This window comes from Nanorana parkeri, unplaced genomic scaffold (genome assembly GCF_000935625.1).
Source record: "Nanorana parkeri isolate BGI_ZX_2015 unplaced genomic scaffold, ASM93562v1 scaffold1708, whole genome shotgun sequence".
In the NCBI taxonomy this organism is placed as follows: domain Eukaryota; kingdom Metazoa; phylum Chordata; class Amphibia; order Anura; family Dicroglossidae; genus Nanorana; species Nanorana parkeri.
The window spans coordinates 5,451-29,625 of NW_017307976.1; the positions used below are offsets into that span (position 1 = coordinate 5,451).

The window sequence follows — 24,175 nt, forward strand, 5'->3', positions numbered from 1 at the left end:
GAGAACCAATCAGCATAGATCAGCATGGTGTAAAACTGGAATTACAAAGCAGCACACAGAAGGGATCAGCAAGAAGAACCACTGCGCCCAGCAGGGGATGCTTATCAGTCCAGCAAACAAATTATTTGCTCTTTTGTAAAGTTCTAGGTGTAACAAAAAAGCGTCACTTTCAAGTAAAAACAACTTTTTTTTTCTCAGTCACTGATAACATGGAGCTACGGCAATCTGGCCCCAAGTAAAACGTAAATCCCACACACCAACCCCCATACATAAATAGTATTCATTGTGTGTGGCTTTACTCTCAAATTCAACAAAAACAGCAATTTGCATTTTTCTTATTAAATGCTCAGTGTCCTCAGAGATTTCACCATGAACCCCCGAGTGTTAGTGTCCTCAGAGATTTCACCATGAACCCCCGAGTGTTAGTATCCTCAGAGATTTCACCATGAAGCCCCGGGTGTTAGTGTCCTCAGAGATTTCACCATGAACCCCCGAGTGTTAGTGTCCTCAGCGGTTTCACCATGAACCCCCGAGTGTTAGTGTCCTCAGAGATTTCACCATGAACCCCCGAGTGTTAGTGTCCTCAGCGGTTTCACCATGAACCCGCGAGTGTTAGTGTCCTCAGCGGTTTCACCATGAACCCCCGAGTGTTAGTGTCCTCAGTGGTTTCCCCATGACCCCCCGGGTGTTAGTGTCCTCAGAGATTTCACCATGAACCCCCGAGTGTTTAGTGTCCTCAGTGGTTTCACCATGAACCCCCAGGTGTTAGTGTCCTCAGAGATTTCACCATGAACCCCCGAGTGTTAGTGTCCTCAGCGGTTTCACCATGAACCCCCGAGTGTTAGTGTCCTCAGTGGTTTCACCATGAACCCCTGGGTGTTAGTGTCCTCAGCGGTTTCACCATGAACCCTCGGGTGTTAGTGTCCTCAGAGATTTCACCATGAACCCCCGGGTGTTAGTGTCCTCAGAGATTTCACCATGAACCCCGAGTCCTCCCGAGTTCATGTCCAGTTAGTTCTGTTTCTGCTTCCCCTTCTAGTTAAACACAAACTAGGAACACAAACAGATCCCAGTTCATATCACTCAATAGGTGACATATACAAAACATTGGCACAGCTTTCCTGGTTAATGATCACTAGGCTGAACCTTCTCTCTCAGTTCTGTATGCTGTAAGCTACTAAAAACACACAAGCAGTATATAAACTCAGCTAATTGCTGCAATGTAACTACATTTGTGTGATAAATGAAGCATAGATAAAATGACATATGCAGTATAAAGTTTGCAGTTGGATTGATGGGTTGGGGGAACAGCCCTACGTTTGTAGTCCTCTCTAGCTGATATTATTCTGCATTGCTATAGAATGTGTTGCTGAGATTTGTAGTCCTCTACAGCTGGTGCCATTCTGCATTGCTGAATAATGTGTTACTGAGATTTGTAGACCTCTATAGCTTGGAGTCAGTGGCAGAACAACCAGGATCGCAGCTGCAACTGGGCCCTGGTGCTACACAACTGCCCTACAATCATTAATCTGTATTGTTTTAGGAAAACTGTCACATGACACACAAAAAAAGGTATCAGTAATTGATATCAGTGCATACTTAAGGAAAAGTACTTGGTCTTTAAAAAATTGTATCAGTGCATTACTACCAATTACCCTTCTCATTGATAAGAGGGAAGGGAGTGAGCCCCTACTGTACTGTCCATCAGCCAAGTCAGGAGACCTTAGCAATGGGTTCTGTCAAAGGACTGGCAAATGTCTCCTAGCCATCATTCTATAGTGTTACAGAGAGAGGTTACAGTTAAATTCACATTTTGCCTTTGCATCCAAAGGTCTGGCTCTGGGCTGGAGGCTTCAAGCAGTTGTAAGATCCAATACTTCTGGCGAGACCCTAGCAGAGGGAGGCCTGGCACAAGTGTTTCTATGTATAATTTTATTTAAAAGGCTCTGAGTAGAGCAAGTTAACACTGGTCCAGAAGGTTGGAGGCACTAGCACAGCCATGGAGCTGGTGGTAAGACGGGTTCATCTGAGTATGACAAAGTAGCAGAGGGGTTTAGGAAATGATCAGAGGAGAAAATGAGCACGCTAGTAAAAAGTATCAAAAAACCTTGAGCCCTTTCTTTACACAGTACCATAGACAGCAGAAACATAGATGCCAATAAGAATCAGGCTGAGCTGTCCATGGTGCTGGAACAGATTATCTACCTAAACAAGAGTGCAGTTGGAACATTCAGTAGGACTACTGCACAGCCATTCTATTGAATGACCATGGTATAATTGAGTCCTCTTTCTACTCTGCTGCCCTCAAGCAGTGGGTCGTCCTTTAAGTTGCACAGTACTAGCTAACATAGTGCAGCAATACTGTGAACCCAGGCTGGCATCATAACACATGTTCATGACGCCCTAGACTCACAGGAAGTGAGCTGAATGATGCTGGGAGTCATTGAACCCAGTAGAGCAGCAGCAAGAAAAGGACAGAGTGGAGATTCTATCAGCGCCAGTAAGGGCCAATACCGCAGTGAATCCTGCACGAAAGCGGACTTTTTTTCTTTCTTTCAGAATAGCTTTTTTATTTTATTTTGGAATTGAGCCTTAAGCTCCATCCAGACACTGTTGGAGCCTGAAATATATCTGCGGAACAACAATGATTGTGCCTTCCGACACTATTTCCCAGTGCATTTTTTTAATAAAAAAGATTGTTCCAGCATTTCTCAACATTTTCTCCGTCATGGCACTCCTTAGACCAGGGATGTCCAAACTCCGGCCCTCTAGCTGTGGTGAAACTACAAATACCATGAAGGATCTCTCTCTGGGAGTCATGTCTGTGGCAGTGAGAATCTTGCAAAGCCTCATGGGATTCGTAGTTCCACCACAGCTGGAGGGCCGCAGTTTGGACATCCCTGCCTTAGACGTATACAAAATCTTGAGGCACCCCTGTCTAAAAGGTATAAAAATGATACTTGGCCCCTCCAAAATTAATACCAGACCCTTATTATATATATGGATCTGGTATGGAGGGAGGGATCTGTGTAAAAACACAAAATATGGGGTGCCCCCTTTACATCAGGATCCCCTCTTTACAATAGGAGCCCCCTGCTTTCACATCAGAGTCCCCCTCTCAAGTAATCAGAACTGCATCATAGACATGTGTGTTGAATACACCACATCCTCAATTGTACAACTTATCAAAAAGTTACTTTGATACCCAAGCAACACTATTGGACTTTTAAGGTGTATTAGAGTAAGTATACATCAACATATACAAATATACAACTTTGATTTCATACAGTATAAAAGGTCATCCATAAAAGCAAACAAATAAAATCGATGCTCCAGTTAGGTTACATTAATATAAAGCAAGCCCTAGGCACCAAAGCCAAATAGTCTCACAAAGTATAAAGAGTTCAAAATGTGAGGAAGGTTCTTCAATCGTTAAATGTAGTAATTCAACTTATAAAAACAGGAAAAACTTGGAGCAGTGCTGTATCGATAAGTGACGCGTTTTGCTGACTCCAATCTGCTGCATCAGGCTTCATAGTGCATTAATGGTCTTGTTTGTATCTTTATGGAGCACTGGAATCTATCACTTCCATTACCAACATCGGGTATCAAACACTGTCTGCACTCGGGGACATCAGAGGATCCCAGGGGGCCTCCGGATAACCTTTATCCAGCCCTAGGTGCAGGTATTTGTCCAGAGACATACGAAGCCCACATTCAGCACTCTCCTTCTGGCCGTGGGCTTCAATTGTCTCTGGAAAGATACCTGAAAATATAGTCAAACATTCGCCTATCTATGGCCACTCTTGTAGCCCAGCTCCACTCGGGCTTTAGGAGAGAATAAAGGAACAAGATAGAGAGAGAGAGAGAGAGAGAGAGAACGGAAAGAGAGGGAGAGAGAACGGAGAGAGAGAGAACGGAGAGAGAGAGAACGGAGAGAGAGAGAGAGAGAGAGAGAGAAAGAGAGAGAGAGAGAACTGAGAGAGAGAGAGAGAACTGAGAGAGAGAGAGAGAACTGAGAGAGAGAGAGAGAACTGAGAGAGAGAGAGAGAACTGAGAGAGAGAGAGAGAACTGAGAGAGAGAGAGAGAACTGAGAGAGAGAGAGAGAACTGAGAGAGAGAGAGAGAACTGAGAGAGAGAGAGAGAACAGAGAGAGAGAGAACGGAGAGAGAGAGAGAGAACGGAGAGAGAGAGAACGGAGAAAGAGAGAGAGGGAGAACTGAGAGAGAGAGAGAGAGAGAGAGAGAGAGAGAGAGATCACTATTGCAATACTGCTAAAATGTAATTGTAAATCCCATAAAAGAACCAGAGAAGCAACAAATTAGCTTCTAACATTTTCAAGAGATACTTCCTAGAAGTCTGAAGGATATTGTGTGCGGCAGGTGGGAGAGCCGGCACATAATTAGAGATTAGACTTGTTAGTCAAACATCACACAGTCAGGAAACATTTGGCTAAAGAGCCACAACTGACAGAAAGACAGATAAGAGGCTTATACCATTGATCAGATTAAGGGGGTATTTAAAACGTTGGGATATTGTACTAATGACAATCTACATTCTACAAGTTCCTCCAGTTAAAGTGGACCTTCACCCAGCTCTTTAAAATAACAACAAACACACCTTCAGAAATGTTTAGTAATGACAATCTACAAACACATACTTCTAGATGATTGCCGGCTTTGTATTCTTTGCATACCTTATTTCTCTTTTCTTCCCCAGTCTTCTGGCAGGGGCCATGTTTACCAAGGGCAGATTACTAGCTCTCCTTTTACTTCCTGGACTTCTGGCACATGTGACTAGGACATGTGACCATGCACATCATCTCAGGGGAGGAAAATGCCTTTCTCTGAGATCTTGTGAGATTACAGATAAGATTTCCCAGCAATGCTATGCTGATGACAAGGCAATCCCAGTGTGCATTGCTTTGGGAAACTGAAGTCATTTTGCCCTTTCAAAGCAGGAAGTGAATGCTCTGCAAGTGTAAGTATTTCACAATCACAGCATTTTACACCTGACATGTCTATGTTATTATTCATCATCATACATAGAGGGATACATCGGTAGAATTAAATTTTTGAGTGTAAAGATCCGCTTTAAAGTCACTCCTACATTATTGTTTTACTGTATTATGCGTAAACCTCATATTGCCAGAAGGCGGTAGGAAAATGGCCTTAATTACTGTGGGGATAGTACAGAGTATTTTTACTGAGTGCACATCTTGAATTTTATGATGGCTTTTACCTTAAAGTTCTACAGTACCTTTAACTTCCTACTTCGTCCCCCTCTGCCTCCTCCAACCAACTCACTGACTGCTGTAAAGTTGGGGAGCCCACAGAGCACTTGCACAGGGTTTTTCATAAACCAAATTGTCTTTATTCTTTTTCTTCAGACAACTCACAGGTGAAAAACACAACTTCAGGCTTAACTTCAGCAGGTAACACAAAGTGTATTGTCTCACTGACTCAAGGTTGTCCTGTTCACTCAGTGTCCCAGTCCCAGGACTCTAACGTTTGCCTCAACAAAAACGCTTCAGGGCACTTTACACCCTTTAACAGCTTCCAGCAGCTTTCAACACTACTGCTCGAGCCTCCCTGGCTGTTATGTGTGTGGCTCCACCACACCACTTGGCTTGGCCCTCGTGTGCCTCCAGCACACAACACCTCCACTCTCGGAGCTCTGGTCTGGGCTCCTAATGAGGCTGCTCTCAGCCACCTGATCCCTGGCAACACCTGACCTCAGGACTGGAGATTTCATCCCACCCAGAACTCTAAGAAATCTCCAGAGATCCAGATCCCAGCTACAATCCGGAAAAACCGGAAGAAACTGAAAGGCCAGTTTCTTCTTTGCAGAACTAATTTGCATTCTGGAACCCCTCAGCCCCTCTGTCTGAGAGTCCTGGGTGACCGTGTTGCTAGCATACTCTGTGGCATTGCCATGCACTGCCACACTGCCCAGGAAAGACAAGATTGATGCAATTCCTTTTGAAATCTCCACTATCCAGACATCTTCCAGTCCGAACGCGCCTTGTATACCACCAGATGCAATACTTTCTTCATTTGTCCCTGTTACTACAGATGAAGTTGCTACTCTTTTGTCCAACACACACGTAACCACCTGCCCCCTGAACTCCATCCTCTCACAACTACACCAGGCACCCTCTAGCTCCATTCTACTCTCTCTCACTCACATCTTCAATCTCTCCCTTTATAACGGCATTGTCCCCACCCTTTTAAAACAAGCATTGATGACCCCCATATTAAAAAAGCCTACCAGTCTGAACAATTTTAAGACACATTTCCTTGCTCCCATTTACCTCCAAAATTCTTAAACGCCTAGTCTATAACCGCCTTTGTAAAAAGACGCTCAGAAAGGGTTTTAAAATGATGGCTGGGACTCAACCGGTAAACCACTCGGTCTTGGTTTTGCCTTTTTGTATTTGTAGCATACCCTTATGCATTATGTATACTTTTTTGGGACAGGTAGGGCTTTAATTTTGTATGAATATATTTTTATAAAGTAGGGCTTTCTGGAAAAAAATAGCGAAAAATAAGTTTAAAAAAATGCATTTTCTTGTAATTCTTCCCAACGCAACATTAAGCAAACATGGTTAATTTTCGGACCCCCATATATTTGTCATAACAGATCTGCAAGGGGGTTTGCCATGGTGCGATCAGCAGCATGCAGTGGCTTTGTATGGAATGTACAGATTTATTTAATTACAGGTATTTTATATAGTGCCGACAATTTACGCAGCACTTTACATAGTTGCACATTCACATCAGTCCCTGCACTCAAGGAGCTTACAATCTCAGGTTCCCATCACACATACAGGACCAATTTAGATAGGAGCCAATCAACCTAGCAGCATGTCTTTGGAGTGTGAGAGGAAACCGGAGTACCCGGAGGAAACCCACGCAAGCACAGGGAGAACATGCATACTCATTGCAGATAGTGACCTGGCCAGGATTCAAACCAGGGACCCCTAGTGCTGCAAGGCAGAAGCGCTAACCAGTACGCCACTGTGCTGCCTAACAGATCAAAACTCTAAAAACTCTAAAAACTGTTTTTAGTAACTGCCGTGTAATCTACCAAAGATTATGCCCATTGCTGCTTTGGTGTTAAAACGTCTACAGTCCATTCTGTAGAAAACAAACATAAGCCAGAGCTCACCGTTAATATGAGAGACTGCGTATTCAAAAGATGCAAACTGTGGACTTTGCTTATACAAAAACATGCGCCGAGTTATTTTGCCATTGTCTGTATTATAAAGAAAGGTTATTATCACTTCATGCAAAATGAGCAAAGCGATGGCAAGGAAGCTCTTCCCCAGAATTCTCTACAATGGCAGTATTGTATTATTATTATACAGGATTTATATAGCGCCAACAGTTTGCGCAGCACTTTACAATATAAGGAAGACATTGCAATTACAATACAATTCAAGACAAGATGGTATGAATTGCATTTGTTTAACCACTTGCTGACCAGGTGTTTAGACCCCCTTCCAGTCCAGGCCATTTTTCAGTGTTCAGCGCTGCGGTACTTTGACTGACATTTATTCCGTCATGCAACGCTGTACTGATATGAATTTTATACCATTTTTTGGGGACAGATAGAGCTTTCTAATGGTGGTATTTAATCACCACTGGGGGGTTTATTTTTTACTATATTTAGGAAAAATTACTGAAAATTTTTAAAACAAATTTTTTTTAACATTATGTTAGGAAACATTTATTATTACCCCAATTTTTTGGTCAAATATAAAAGACGCGGTCACGTCGGGTAAATAGACACCAAACATGTCAAGCTTAAAAATTGCGCGCACCCGCGAAATGGCAAAAAACTAGCATACCCAAAATTGACCATAGGCGACGCTTTAAAAGCTTTTACAGCTAATCAGTTTAGTGTTATCAGTGATTGATGGCCCTACAATTATTGCTCTCACTGCGACGTTCGCAGCGATAAGTAACATGTGCGGCGTAATGGGCGCAATCGTCGTTTTCACAGGTATGCGCACCTGACGCATGTTTGCATGCGTGTATGTAGGGGTTGGGGATTTTAAAAAAAAAATGTTTTTTTACATTCTTTTTTATGTGTAACTTAAAAAAAAAATTGGGGGGAAACTTTAATTTTTTTTCCTATTTTTTTTTCTTCACTTAACTTTATTGCTATCACAGAGGGGGCTGACAAGTCCTCTTTATGGAGACACCAGGGGTCTCCAAGACCCCTAATGTCACCTAGGGATCCCCCTGAAGAAGCTGATGAAGCAGAGATATGCTTTATCAGCTTCTCTCCAGCGTCTGAAGCTGGAGAGTGACACGAGAATGTGGAAGTGATGTAATTTACACCACTTCCGCATTCTGACACCGGAGAGGGGACCGGAGTGAGATCGTGAACCGACCTCCCTCTGATCCCCTGTCAGAGAGGCACCATGCTGGTCCTGGGCTCGCACCAGGCACAGCGGAGCCCAAGGCCAGCGTGACAGCGGGAGAGGGGGAGCAGCGGAGGGGGCGCACATACTGGGACGGTGGGACCTCATACAAGCGATCCGCCAGCTCTATAGCCGGCGGATCGCTTGTATGTTAACAGGCATCGTGGCCGGCGCACGAGTGGGCGGGACTAAATGGCCGTGTATACACGGCCTGTTACATCCAGGAAGCTCTACACAATGGCCGGACGGGAGGTAGTTAAAACAACATTCAAGTATTTTCAGGCTTACTTCATGGTTACCAAAACATTGTGCTCCAGTGTAGTTCCCTCTAGTAGTGGAACAATATGTTCAAAAAAATCAGGTGCTTGCCAGGATAGCAAAATGGGGGCTTCCACTGCTGACATGTTTTTTTTAAAGGTGTGGGCTCTATGGGTAGTTCTATCCATCCTTTCTTCAATACTTAAGCTGGCCATACACATCATTTTTTTCTCAGCCAGCCCTGTCGGCTGAATGAACAAAAAAACATTTTGTTTCACCCATCCATGCTATTATTATTATACAGGATTTATATAGCGCCAACAGTTTGCGCAGCGCTTTACAATATAAGGCAGACATTACAATCACAATACCATTTAAGACAAGATGGTAAGGAGGGCCCTGCCCCTGAGGGCTTACAATCTAAAAATGCTATGTAGCGTGGATGGGGAAAAACCCATGCCAATCAGTGACTACAATTCATAGCTCCCTATTTGATGTTGCTGGTGACAGGTCCACTTTAAAATGACATCAGTGGGATTTTAGATACCTAATGATAGCTATAGACCTCAATAAAGCTGATCAAGCACAGATTGTGCTTGATATGTTTCTTCCCCGGCCACAGCGGCCGGAGAATAACAGCTCATAACCCAAAATGAAGAAATCCTCGTTGCATTCATTCACCGCAGGGGAGATCAGCGAACAAATGTTCCCTAGTCTCATTTTGCTCTCCCCACCGAAACCCACCACGGCCACCCTGGGCCTTCCGGAGGGACAGCAGAGCCTGAGATAAATGCTGGGAGGTAGGGGGAGCGACACCACCTTCCACCTGAAATCCATCAGTCGGTTGAGCAACAGACATAGAAGCCGGCAAAAAATTAGTTTAGTTTCCTTTCAGATTGTTCTTTCCATTTTGGGGCCGAACGCCATTTCGTTTCATTATTTGGATTCGGATCTTTCGGCATTTTGTTTTAGTTTCGGACGGGGTTTTCTGATTGGCCAAAAAGCAGTCACGCGTCCGATTTATTTTCATTTTGAACAAATTACAGATGATCTGAAACTTATTTAAAAGAACATTTGGATTTGCTTGCATTTGGCCTCATTGGAATGGAGTACTATTAGTAAATTTTGTGAATTATTCGGAGATTTGGATGCATCCGGACGTCAGAATTCACGGAATTTCATCCAAATTTGCATTCGGAATGAAACGCAATTTACATGTCTATTTAGTGAATGCAAACACACTTTTGGCTCCTATAGCAACCGGGTGTCTGTGTACAGCTCCCTGCTATAATGGACATACTACTTATGCCAGTGGCAGAAAGACGGTTAAAGGTCAACTGAACTTTCAGTTTAAATCATCTAATTACATTCCAGATGCATCAAAACAAAAAGGTGTCCAAAGTCTTAGTTTGTTTTCTTTTAAAAGCAACCACAACCTGGGCAGAATAGGCTGCCCCATGCTAGCATGCTGTGTAGAAGCGGTGGTCTCTCTGCAAAGGTCCAGCACACCCCCTACTGAATCAGATCTATACCGCTAAGAAAAATATATCGTAATTGTGCTATTATACAACTGCAATATATTTTTCTTAGATTTATAGTTTATGCTATTAGTGTTTGCAGCAATTATTGGTTTAGCATATCGGCACGAGTCTAATTACAAGATCTGTGGTAAGATTTATAGCTCTGCAGTCAGCAAAGCTTATGCTCCCCGCTGGTTGAAAAGCTCTGGCTCTGACTCAGCAGGGAGCTTGTTGGACCTCCACAGACAGGCCACTGCTTCCCCACAGAGAGCAAGGGTCCTTCTCTGCAGCATGCTGGCAGGGGACAGGCTTTTCTTCTCAGGATGTGGCTGCTTTCTAAAGAAAACCAGCTTTAAGTCCTTGTTTTGATGCATCTAGAATGTATTTACTGTATATGATTTCACCTGAATGTTCAGCTGGGCTTTTGCAGTTTCTTGACATATCCAAACATGTTCAGAGTGTCCCAAATGTTTTCCAGGCATGGTCTACCCTTTTCCCTCTTTAGGGCAGACTCCAGGTAATAAATTCCAGTGTCAGCACTGGGTGTTCGCGGTGATAAACCTCATCATTGCAGAGTACAAGTACTATTAGTGATCATTATCTGCGTCTTGTCCAGTCCCTGCCATCATCTCGGTCTCGGAGGTATTGGTTTTAGATGATTCTCTAATCAGTTAATCATTGGCCTCTCCAGTTACTACATTTTTAACCTTGAACTCATTATAACCAGTAGAACTTCTAAATAAACATGTTTTTCCTCCAGGTGCTCAGCCAATGGAGGAGGAACTCCATGCAAATTAATGTTTAACTTCAGATTTATTCAAGGTAATGTTATGACTTCCACTGTTTGACTCACTTTTAAAAAAAATTCTTAAAGTGTACCTAGCATTAAATATATTTTTTTCAACACGGATGGGTCCCCCCAGTAGCACTGGCCATCATGTATAAATATGCAAACCTTGTACATTATGGGCAACTTATCTCATAGTTTGCTATCTTCCAGCAATTCAAGTTCACACCACCCATGGCCAACATTTATTGTGAATCTTCGTTCTTTGTCTACTGGGTGGCCATTGATAATGCCTTCATCTGCTTTTCTATCAAGAAGGAGGGCAACATTTTTGTTCAAGCATGTTTGGCATGAATCAGCCGCTTCTGCAACTCTCTCGCTTTTCAAATTGCTACAAACTAACAATGTACATTCTGATCACTAGGGGAGAGGAGGCAGGAAATGCTTCCTCCTGCCTGTAGCAGACTGATCACATCATCTCAGCCTAGGCAAATTTACTGACTGGAGGTCAAGGATGGCTTTCTATTCTTTTTTTAAATGTTACTGTTGCTTTTCAGATGGTTATCGTTTCACCTGTGCATTTAGTGTTCAAAACCCTCCCTCAAGTGTTCCCAAAGCAGTGGTGTCACAAGGGGAGTGCGGGGGGTGCGACCTGGGTGACACCATTGGAGGGGTCAAGCAAAACAAATGACAAAAGCACTCATCAATTTGTTACCAGCTTCACAGCAAGGTGCACATGGAAGGGCCTAATACAGTACAAACAGCAAAACGTTTTCCCAGCACACTCACCAGCCAGCATGCAAAAAAACATTTCTGCAGAAGACGTTTATCTAAACCTCTGTTTTTAACCTTAGCGGTGAGACAAGTTTTTTTTTGCATGCTGGCTGTCGAGTGTGCTGGGAAAACTTTTTGCTGTTTGTACCATTGGAGGGACGGCACCAAAATGACTGACAGTCATTTTGGTGTCACCCTTTCTGAAAAGTTGAGCACTCGGTCATGGACCGAGAGCCCAACAATGTCAGAAGAGAGCTGGGGACCCGACGGCATACCTCATCCCACCGGGCGAACGTCCCCTCCTCTCTCTGTCCACCAGCAAGATGCCCTGCCGTCAGGCGTCAATACGATGGCCGCGCATGCGCGATGATGTCATCGCGCACGTGCGTGGTGACTTCACGCGCATGCACGATGACGTCACGGCGGGGTGTCACCTGTTCTCCGCTCCAGGTGACACCCGGCCTCAGGACGTTCCTGTCCCAAAGATCATTAGGTTCTGACAGTGGGAACACCACTGTACAGATAGAATCAACCTGTCAGCACAGAAGGAAATAACTGGCCCTTAGCTGTCACCTGACCAAGCATACTAACGGAGTAGATAATGTATACCCAACAGCTCATGTGCTATGCCACCAAACTTTGGTGTCACGGGCCAATTTTTACACACCCGTACCTGAGGGCTTTAGCTGTAATTTTTTATATAACAAGCCACCTCCCTGTGTCCACTTTTCATGCTCCATGTCTGTCTGTTGCGGCTGCTACTTCTGCAATTCAAAGCAGGCCTAGTACTTCTTCATAAACATGCATGTCCTGCTGCTAAACATGTGTAAAAAGCCCTTTTTTAACTGGTATAATTCCAATCATAGTGGATTGGGGTGCCGCTTTCTGTAAGAAAAGCTAAGTAAAAAAAAATATGACAATTACACAGTGAAATATGGGCTGACAAAGTATGCAGTCACTGAGGTTGTCCCTAAAAATCATGCTGTTCCGTAATGCCAAAAACAACTTCAAGGCACCCCCCAAACCTGTAATTTAAAGGATTTGTGTATTTTCTATATCACCCTTGAAACTGTATGACCTCCCACCCTCCCACAGTATTTTTTTGCCATTGGCACAGGTCCCCTAAGATTGCTAAGTAGGCCTACAAATGGACAAAATTGACTATCAAGGTTCACCTATTGACTTAAATGCAACTCAGTCAAAACGTTTGGATTCGCCATACATTTTGTGAGACTTGCTGGACTCCAGGGGAATTGAATCTTGATGGATTCCCTCATTACTACTAGTGGACATCCATTCAAATGATTGAGATCAGGTATCTTCGATGAAGGCTAGTTTTAATGCTACAGCATACAAAGTCACTTTAGACAACTGTGTGCTTCCAACCTTAGGCGTGACAGATTGATGAAGGCCCCTTTTCTCTTCCAGCATGACAGTTATGCCCGCAGCAAAAATAAATAAATAAATAAGCGCGGGGCATGCATGACTAGGTGAATAGGGGAGAAAAAATGCAAAAGGGGTTAATGGGGTTCGGCTTCAGGACATAGGTCACTTACCCGATTGGCCAGGTTAAAAGGTTAGGTGGAGCTTTGGTGGTGGTCTGAGTGGGTGGTATTCTCTCTTCCTCAGTTGGTGACTGTCGGACGAGGATCCAACTTCCCTCCCACCAACCCCTTTTTCAGTGGTTGCAATGTGAACAATTTATGTTGTTATGTGGCGGTTGGGTTCTTTGGAGGCTATAAAAATGAGGTGCTGGTGGTTAATGTTTGGGGACCTGCCTCAATATGGTGTCCTATATTCATGGTATGTAAGCTGGTGAACACTAAATTTGGATATTGGAAGTGCCTGTGGTCAGTTGGTGGTTGTCCCCGAGGCGGTGTTTTGCGGCTGGGGGCCTAACATGTTTTTAGTACAGCTGCAGAAAACGGATTCAGAAAATGGTGTGGCCTTCAAAGACCTGGAACCTTGTTATTGATTCTTGCTGATGTTTAAGTTTGTTTATATATAGTTAAGGCCAATTAAAGCCATATTGGAGTGTGGTCTCTTTATTAATTTACAGGAACTGGGTGGTGGGGTGGTCCTAGTGGTCTATATCAGAAAATGATTGAGGATATCTATTCTACCTTAGTCATGTATCCCTGTGTACAAAGCCAGCTCCCTAAAGCCAAGGTTTGATGAGTTTGATGTGGAGAAACCTGAGTGAGCTGCACTGTTCTGATCTCAACCCTACTGAACATCTTTTGGGATCAATTGGAATGCCACTTGGGAGCCAGGCCTTCTCATCCCCCTTTCTCACAAATGCACTTTTAGCTGAATGGGCGCAAATTCAATTCCCACAGAGACCTGCCAAAACCTTTTGAAAAGCTTTCCCAAAAGAGTGGAGGCAATTATAGCTTCAATGGGGTCAACTACATATTAATGGCTGTGGTTTTGGAGTGGATGCCCAACAAGTGCATAGAAGAGCATGTGATGGTCACATTACATGAGAAAACCTTCAATTGGTTTCAGGAGCAGATAAGCAATGTCCATTATGGATACAGCACAGTCCATTATTGTTCTAGCAGAGTCCTATTAGTGCCACATATAGGGGTAACATGATGATGATACTGTAAACAAACCACATTATACAATTACCCTAATTATCTCAAATTACGAACCTGTTACTGCGCTTATTGACTTGATCTACCTCTGATCTCTAAGCATCACCCAGAGGAGGTGAAGGGAAACTGGCGCGCTGCTTACTTTTACTTTACATATGCTGTGCCGGGGCTTTTGTTTAATTGTCCTGGATTAGTCTTATGGATAATGCAGAGTAAGCTAAATTCAGTTTTTGTGGGTCAGCAGCCAGAGAGGTTTCCATGACAATCTCAGCTGCTTTGCTAAATATAGGGCGTAGATTTACGAAGGTGTCTAAGATGATTTAGTGGGATTTCAGGTACAATATGAGCGTGACCTAAGTGGTTTTCAAAGGCAAGAATGAATGAATCTGGGACATATGGCGAACGAATGGATCAACAAAATGGTAATATGTGGAAGGAGCTTCAAAGGCAACAAAACTTAAAGTGGACCCTGCAGTACAATGCAATGTCCGCCCATATGTGGACCCCCCTCACCTTTTAAAATTGCCCCCAGCTTCCGCATTGCTGGATGTGATGTCACCGTCTTTCTGGCAAGATCCTAGGTAATGCATAGTAGACAGAATCATGCAAGAAGACACTCCAGTCCATTGCAAGAGTGTCCTTTCACAGTATTTGGACTGCTCTATATTACCCAGGATCTCGCCGGAAGGAGTGTGACATCCTTCTCGTCTACAGACCACTGGTGGAAGACTGGCTAGTAGATATTGTGACTACTAGCTTTAGGTAATTAAAGAGGGAGGGGGCCTGACAGTACACGTGGACCTTGCATTTTACCTGGACGTACCAACGCAAAAAAATATTTAATAAAATGCCATTCAGGAGGGAGAAGGTCTCTTTAAATTGAATTAAAGGGCAACGTTAAAAAATACACAAATCCTTTTAATAATGTGTTTGGGTGGATGTCTTAAATCTAAATGTAAAGTTGCAGATACAGTTTTATGTACTCAGTCGGGGATCTGACATTTGGCGGCACTACAGTTACTAATTGACAGATCTATGTTGGGCTTTTGTTCGCACACATATGAGTTGGGGATCCTGGGTGATGTCATTGACCAAATGTGGCCATGACCATGTTTGTGCAATGATGTCATCCAGGATCCCCCGCCAGCTTATTTATATCCAGTACAGGGGATCTGTTATTTGCAATGGACGTAGTGGAGAGGGAGCATCACGGGTTCAGCAGGTCATTGTTGCAGAGAGTCAATATCGCCAGGCATTGCTGGACAATGTGATTGACGTTGGATTTACTAATTTAATGTGTTTTTCAATTAAGGACTTAATAAAGGATTCTGATAAGCCCCTTCCTGCAGACCCCCATATCCCTTTTGGGGGACAGGTTGTGGAGATGAGGCCCTTGTTCTCTCAACGTAGGAACAAGATGCCTTGCAATAGAGGGAAGCTTCGCCGCCCGGCTCTTTCTTGCAAGTTACCCTCCCAATGTTTAAAGCATGTGGCCTTAACCATTAGCAAGGAGCTGCATGTCCTACAACCCAACCCCCCATTATCTGGCCCACCAGGCTTCAATCTCTGGAGAAGGGTCTTTTATGTCTTTGACATTGGGAAGGATCACCCTAGCACAGAATGGTTGCCGGCACAGACAGTCACTGGGATCACAAGTTTCCTGAGAGCTAAACTTTTGTTACATAATCTGATCACACCAGTGGAACCTGTCAATTTCTAGGGACAGCCGGGGGCAGGATTAGAAAGGCTGAGACAATAAATGGCATCTGTGGATTATAAAGTCACCTTCTGATTTCTGTTCATTTGTGTTTCTTGTTTTTGTTTTATCGTTTTATGTATTTGATTGATATTTGTATACTGTCACTTCAATTTTTTTTATTTAAAAAAAAAATATTTATATAAAATAGGGAGTCTAATGAGGGGCAATTTTTTGGTACAACAGGTTCGCAATGCGTGAGCAATAATTCTAGGGCCATCAATCACTGATAACTCTAAACTGATGAGAGGTAAAAGCTTTTAAAGCGTTGTCTATGGACAATTTTGGGTATGGTAGTTTCATGCAATTTCGCGGGCGCACGCAATTTTAAGGCTTGGCATGTTTGCTGTCTATTTACCCGACGTGACCCCGGAGTATGTTTACTATAACCGCAATCATGAATGAACAGGAGGTGATGTAGATCACTTCTCATTCATTCATAATTGAGGATATAGTACACATACCATATCCTCAATTATCTGCAAACACTCAGCGATCACTGATCACAGACTGCTTGTACCCGCTCTCCATCCTGACAGCTGTCACAGGAGGCTGACCGAGCGGAGCAGGCAGGAGAGCTCAGCCTCCTGTGACAGCGCGGTCTGTCTCCGCCCCCACACCGCTCTTGTGGACTGTGATAGGAGGCTGAGCGGTGTGGGAGGAGCGACACCGGCCGCTCTCCTCCCGCAGCGCTGGGCCGGCTATCACTTTCTCTCCTCCCCGCTGGGACACAGAGCAGCGCCCAGTGGGGATTAAACAAACCAGGGATGCGCAGATGTATCGTCAGGAAAATGGCACTTTCGGCATATAGCCAAAAGTGCCATTTTCGGCCGATATGTTTCAATGGCCGATATATATTAGTGCATCCCTACTTTTTTCTTCATATAGTAAAGGAAAAAAAACAAAAAACAGAGCCTGTGCCGCTCCTCTTCTCCCTGCTGAGCCACGGCTGTGTTGGCAGCCTGGCGCCCCGGTTGCCAATGGTGCCCTGTGCTCACCATGGCAATAGGGGCGAGGGGGCGCAGTCGGACCGGCCCTGGCTGCGCACGCTCTCAGCTGCGCCTGAGGCGAGTGCCTCACTCGCCCCATGGTAGCTACAGCCCTGTGTCTATTTACCTGACGTGACCCCTTCTTTTATATTTTACCAAAAATTTGGGGTGATAATAAATGTTTCATAACATTTCATAGGGAAACAGGTTTTTTTTTTCAAAATGTATGGTACTTTTTTTGTTATATAGTAAAAAATAAACACCCCAGTGGTGATTATACACAAGCAAAAGAAAGCTCTATGTGTCCCCAAAGAATGTTATCAAATTGATTTCAGTACAGCGCTGCATGACGCAATAAACGTCAGTCAAAGTACCGCAGCGCTGAATACTGAAAAATGGCCTGGGCAGGAAGGGGGTTTAACACCCCGGTCTTTTATTGGTTAATGATGACTCAGAATGGCCAATGTGGGCACTATAGAGGACAATGGCCCTTTGTTAAAGGTCCAGTTGTGTGACATCCGTTCCAGTACAGTTCAGCTGGAGGGCAGAGCATGGTGTACGGCATTATCACCCACCCTACAGATTGCCCTAATAATGGTGAGGCTAATGGTTATTTTTTCAAGATATTATTCATTATCACCAATGGAACCCAGTGGAGCCTGGATCCCTGACCCTGAGATAATGACAGCGCAGATAACATAACAGCCTTTAGAAAGATAGCCGGGAAGTCAGCAACAGTACACAGGATGGAACATGTGCTCCGTTCATGCCCAGGCTCCAAGAGCCATCTAGTGTTCAATAAAGGAAATGAACTCATTCCGTTCAAGTCTCATTCTAGAGATTTTCAACATATTAACATCCAAATGCTGATGAAATCACTTACAATGGATGCTGCTGCTTGATGTTTAAAAGTTTTAGAGGGTTATTCACAAAGGAGCTGAAGGATTAGGCCAAAGCATCGGCTAATCCTTCAGCTCACTTCGGCCTGCCAAACCGAAGGGCTGCTCTACGGGCTATTCACAATACGGGCTGTTCACAATACAAAGCCGTAGTGACAGCCAAACGAGCCATAGTGACAGCCGAAGCAGACCATTTTCTTCCAGGGGCAACCCTGGAAAAGCACCCTCCCAGTGCCGAGGGCAGGTGGCCTGGTATGGGAGAGGGTGGGGCGCTCGCTCGTCCTCCCCCTTTTCTGGCCCTTCCAGGCCTATGCTCGGATCAAGGGTCTGGTATGGAATTGGCAATCCTGGAAAAGCACATCCCAGTGCTGAGAGCATGTGTCCCTTTCCTGCCCTGCCAGGCCTTTGCTCGGATTAAGGAGCTGGTTGAGAATTTTAGGGGGACGCCACGTTTCCCCTCCATTTTTGGGGGTGGGGTTCTTCCTTAAAATTCCTACCAGACCTAAAGGGCCAGGTATGGCTTTAGGGGGAACCCTACGCATCTTTGTTTTTTATTTTTAACTTGGGGTTCCTCCTAACATTCATACCAGACATAAAGGGTCTGGTATGGATTGGAGGGGGTGTCGGCTTAACGCACATGCTCAGATACGGTGATCAGGTCCACAAACTTTACTGCCAATTGCACATGTGTGGGGAAGCGGCGCCTTGCCTGTACATTATCTGGACACACTTCCTGACACATGCGCAATACAGGCAAATAGGCTGTGAAATTCCTGGACCCAATCACCTCACCTCTCCTGCACTTGCGCGGACACGGTCCAGATTTCTAACGAAGTCCAGGATTCTGTTACAAGACCGCCTCATTTATCTAAACTCTCTTCCCCCCTCTAGTGGTGACTAGGAGCACCTGATTTCAGGATGTTAGCCTCTGCGTTTGAAACTTCTTCTTCCTATTATTATTATTATTACCATTATTCTTCAGGATTTATACAGTATAAAGCCAACAGTTTGAGCGGCGCTGTACAAAATGCTTATCAGCAGAACAGCTCCCCATGCAGTGAACTTTTTGAGCAAGCTGGAGAGATGATCAGGAATCAGGAAAAAGGACAATGGCTGAGTACTAATCACACGCAGCACCTGTCCTTCCCGGGAGCTGCCCCATACGGCCGTGCACGCAGCACGGAAATGTACGTGCCGGCGCATTCCCGTGTGAATGAGCCCTTAGATTGTAAGCTCTTATGGCCAGGGCCCTCCTAACCATGAGAGTGAGAAAATATGGAGAGCAACAATGTAACACTGTAGCAGCTGTACTCATACAGACAACCTTGATGACTCATGCCCCATGGCGCCATAGCTGACTCTGGCACATCCATAGTATTCTACACATCACTCCCCATTGTTCTGAAACCTTACAAAAAATATTGTTTGTGTTGAGTTATTATAACCCTCTCCCTAAAAGCTCTCCGCAATCCCTCCCTCCCATTTACTAGCTTTAAAAAAAAATCTATATGATGGGTCTGGAAGGACTCCGACATCTCTCAGGCAGTGACATGTCCCAAAGCTCCTGTCCCCCACACTACACTTTGCATCACTCCACAACCCTTATCATTCTGGAACAAGCACACTTTTACTAGTTTAAAAAAATGTAAGTCTATGGACGCGTGCACCCGCATGCAGACACCGTGGGGCAGGAAGTGCCAGCAAGGACAGAGGAGTCAGCGCTGGATCGGAGACCCGCAGGAGCGCTGGCGAGAAGGCTGAAAACATCAGGAAAGAAGAAGAAGATCGGATTAAGAGACCTCATTTAAGGTAAGTGTTTTACTTAACATTGGGGGGAGGGGATAATTTTTTGCCTTTAATGTCACTTTAAATAAAGAATATTAATATATACAAAATGCATTTAAGTAAAACCAGATACATGAGAAGTGAATAAGATGAATAGACTGAGGTCAGACTATACCTTTACAGGAAAGTAGTCTCTTAGGTACCGCCACACCACATGACTCTGCAGATAGTGGCTTTTCCTTCCTCCTTGGCTGGGGGTGTCCCAGTCTATAAACCACCAGATCCCGTACAGAACACTGATTATCCAGAAGCGGGTGAAGAGCAGAACGAAGAACAGGATGATGCAAGTCTGTGCTGCAGAAGAACAGATCACAACGGGAACAGTTAAAGCAACTTCAAAGGGTTCTGTTTTATTGCGTTTATATATCGTTAACACCAAATAACTTTCCTTCCAAAAGAAATGCCTGTGATATTTCATTCATTTCATAGCAGAACGGAAAAAAAATAAGCTGACTCTTCAATTTGGAGCTGTGCCTTGTAGTACTTCTTTTCTGGCACTAGATGTCCTCAGAGTTCTGGGATGAATGACAGTGAGCATCATTCAGCCCAGGCCCTGAACCCAGGCTGTCATGGTCTCTCCTCAGCCTGTGAGAGGACAGTGAAGGAGAAGCGGAGTGATGAGCTCATCTCTCTGTCACTCCTCCTCCAATCAGCACGCTTCATGTCAGCGCATAAACTCATTGTCAGCTTCTCCCTGAGCTGTGCTGCACAGGAACCTAAAGAGGGTAACACAAAGTGACATCCAGGTAGCTACACTGCTTGTATGAAAACATAAAATGAATGATGTATCACTGAATACATAGCTACATATCTGCCTGGAGTTCATTTCTAAAGCATATCTGAAGCCACAACTTTTTGGAAGGGTCATACCCCTGTCAGATTCTTGTCTTTGACTTTTTAGGGGATAGTCGCACTCTCCATGTGTCCTGGTGACCATTGTCACCTGGGCTGAATATGATGGAAATTACAAAATTTTGCAGTTGTCAACAGAACAGAAATAGAGGGGGAGCCCTCCAAGGGAGACACCTGTTCCATGACAACTGTCAAATTAGGCATTTTCCCCCCACACTGGAGAAATTACCTTTTACTTTAAACCTGAGAGGGATTTTAACCCCTTCCCACTCCTCCTGATTAGGTAGACCTAAAGCCAAGGAAAGTGGTTGACAATACATTTTCTGCAGGGGCCACATGAGAAACTGGGACTGCTGTGGAGGGCCGAACTGATTAACGCACAGTACCACACAAAGCAGCCACCATGCGTTATGGTGCATTGCGCTTTGCCATTCATTTGAATGGCACCCCAAACTAGGCATGTGCACCGGCAAAAAATTAGTTTTGTTTCTATTCAGATTTTGCATTATTCTGTTTTTCGGGATTCGGGTCCGAGCGTCAATTCGTTACGGGATTCGGACGAAATTCCTTAGCTGTAGTCTGTACGCATTTTCGTTTTAGTATCGTTTTCGTTTCGCTGCAGCAAAGTTACATAATTTTTTTTTTAATGTCACTTTGCTGCAACGGAAATTCGTCCACAAACGTAAAATTCGTACAGACTACCGCTAATGAATTTCGTCCGAAATTTCGTTTTCGGAAATACGGATTTGTTTTCATTTGTCATTTCTGTTATTCGGGAATTCGGATACATCCAAATCTACGAATAACGAAAATTTGTCAGAAAAACACATTTTTCCAAAACGAATCGCACATGTCTACCCCAAACTCACCTCATGGCCACAATGAGATCTACCACACCGTAACGTGTGATATCACCTGGGCCGAATTTCCCACAAGGCCAACCAGGGCAGCAGAGGTGTGCAATTCCTATCTCCCGGCACCCGGGACATGCAGTTCAGGGCGCCGGGTGGGTAGTTATTTTCCACATTTAGCCCTGCTTTGGGCAAGCAGAGCTAAATGTACAGCGGGGGAAGCCGCTGCTTGTTTTGTACAAGTCGTCTCGGTGGTGTCGCTGAGATCACTTGTATGCGGCCTGCAAACAGGGGGGCGCATTGAGGACCTGGCATTGGGGCAACAGAGAGAGTAAATCCAGCCCTGATCATAAGCCCCCCTTCACATCAGGAACCTCCTTCACACCAGGAGCCCCCTTTACATTAGAAGCCCCCCTTCACATCAGGAGCATTCTTCACATCAGGCCCCCCCTCCCTCCTTTACATCAGAAGCCCCTCTTACACAAATGTCCATCCCTTCATATTAGGAGTCCCCTTTACATCAGAAGTATACTTCACATAAGGAGCCCCCCTTTACATTAGAAGCCCCCCTTCACATCAGGAGCCCCCCTTCCAATCAGAAAACCTCCTTCACATCATGAGCCCCCTTTACATTAGAAGCCCCACTTAAGATCAGCCGCACCCTTCACATCAGGATCCCCCTTCACATCAAAGTTGTACCATCACAAAATTTTAAGGCACCCCTGAGGAAGTCAGAAGGTACCCCAGTGTACCACGGCACCCCGGTTCAAAAAGGCTGGGATAGAACACCTATCTGTGTCCCTGTTGGGGAGATTTTGCCTGACTTCCTGTACCCGTGACAGAGACAAGGAGTGATGGGTTGTCTCTCTAATAGGTGCAAAGCAGCAAATGCACATTTATATAGACGAGTGAGACAAGGCTATAACATCTCTTCTGTTTCTATAGCTCCTTGTGTCTTCCTGCTCCTTCTTGCCCTTGTCTTTGGGACAGGAAGTCAGATGAAATTCTCCCTATTCAGGACAAAGACAGCAGTAAAACCATGACAAACGTTGGCCAACACGTCTACCACACCCAACACACCACAAGGGTAATCTACCCTACAATACCACACCAACGCATGACGCTATGATGGTATATAATGGTATACTAATCATTTTGTATATTGTAAGTACAACCTATGGCAGGGGGAGGCAAACTCCAGAGGTAAAACTACACATCCCATTGCGCTTCTGCCTTTGGGAGCCATGCCTGTGGCTGTGAGAGTCTTGCGATGCCCAATGGGATCTGTAGTTGCAACACATCTGGAGGGACGCAGTTTGCCTGCCCCTCTTACCATTAATTTGCCTCAGTACAATTTAAATAAAAATCGTATTTTGTATGTGAAATAAAAAAGCTTTTGATATCCAGTCCAGCGCTGACCCCAATCCTTTCCGGGGGGCTCAGCTGCTCATCCCGCTAGAGTGTATGTAAAAGTGAATCTTATTATCTGATGTATAATTCATGACATGTCTCATCCCTGTGTTCCGTCCAGACTGAGGGAGGGGGGGAATGTCGCCGGCCGCACAGCCACAACACTTCTATTTCAATATGTCATCACATTCACCGACTGTAAGTAACTGCAATGACACATGATGGTGCAAACCGAGCCGCTGACATTGTGGAAGAGGAGAACCGACCAAAGATTCACCGCCGAGGAAATTGTACATCACAAAGCGATAATGCTCAATAGACATTTGCCATTCGTTTTGTTCCGAATCAAAATTCTAACAAATCTTTTGAAATTCGGACATTCGGACACATCCGAATTTCCGAATCCCAATGCATCCGCATGTGTCCGAATCCAAAATTCTGGTTTCCGAATTTCGGGTTCCCGTCGGAATTTCTTTCAAAAACAAAACTGTATGGGAAATGTGACTAATCAGATGTGTTTTTTGAGTTAATGCCTCCGAATGGGTCTGAACTAGAATGTTCGTTATGGCAACATGGGAGCCATATACAGTATATACATATAATACAATAGCTGAGGCTCCCAGACCCCAATGGCATTCAGTATCCAAATTTCCGAATTGCATTGGGGAGCTCCCTAATGCCATTCGGGTCCGGGAGCCTCAGCTTTAGTAATATATGTATATGGCTCCCACACCCTTTCGGGTCTGAGAGAATGCTTTGGTATTAATATCTGTTAATGGTTTTCTGTGGTATTCGCAACGAATATTCGTAAACTCCTCCGAAACTAACAAAATTTGGATTTTGTCCGAATTCCAAACCCGAACCGAATTGAATTTCGGATCCAAATCCCGAAAACAACGAAATATCCGACAGCAGTATGCGAACGGACCGGACTATCCAGAGAATTCCAATAATCGGGCTTTCTTAAAATTCACAGCAAATCCAGTATGTCAGTGAAAAAGTGTATAAAGCTACAAATGCCAGCACTGCACACCCCCAACCAACTACAACCTCCTAATATCCGAACCGAATTTTTCAGCAGCTTACATGTCTAATGCTTAAAGCTGAACTCCGGGGAGATATGCTGTAAAGGGATAAATAAAAGCAGTTATTTATTCTATTAATAATAATAAAAAAATAGATTTATTTGCTAAGCAACTGAA

At 44.4% G+C, this 24,175-nt stretch overlaps 1 protein-coding gene across 1 annotated transcript in view; it reads right to left on the minus strand.

Moving 5' to 3' along the window:
• LOC108799368 (2-acylglycerol O-acyltransferase 2-A-like) overlaps positions 1–24,175 on the minus strand; it is a gene marked incomplete at its 3' end in the record, with an annotated part of 31,973 nt that overhangs the window by 4,026 nt on the left and 3,772 nt on the right. Inside the window, exon 2 of the mRNA XM_018571231.1 lies at positions 19,976–20,154. Coding sequence (XP_018426733.1) covers positions 19,976–20,154 — 179 coding nt within the window. The remainder of the gene's footprint in view (positions 1–19,975; positions 20,155–24,175) is intronic.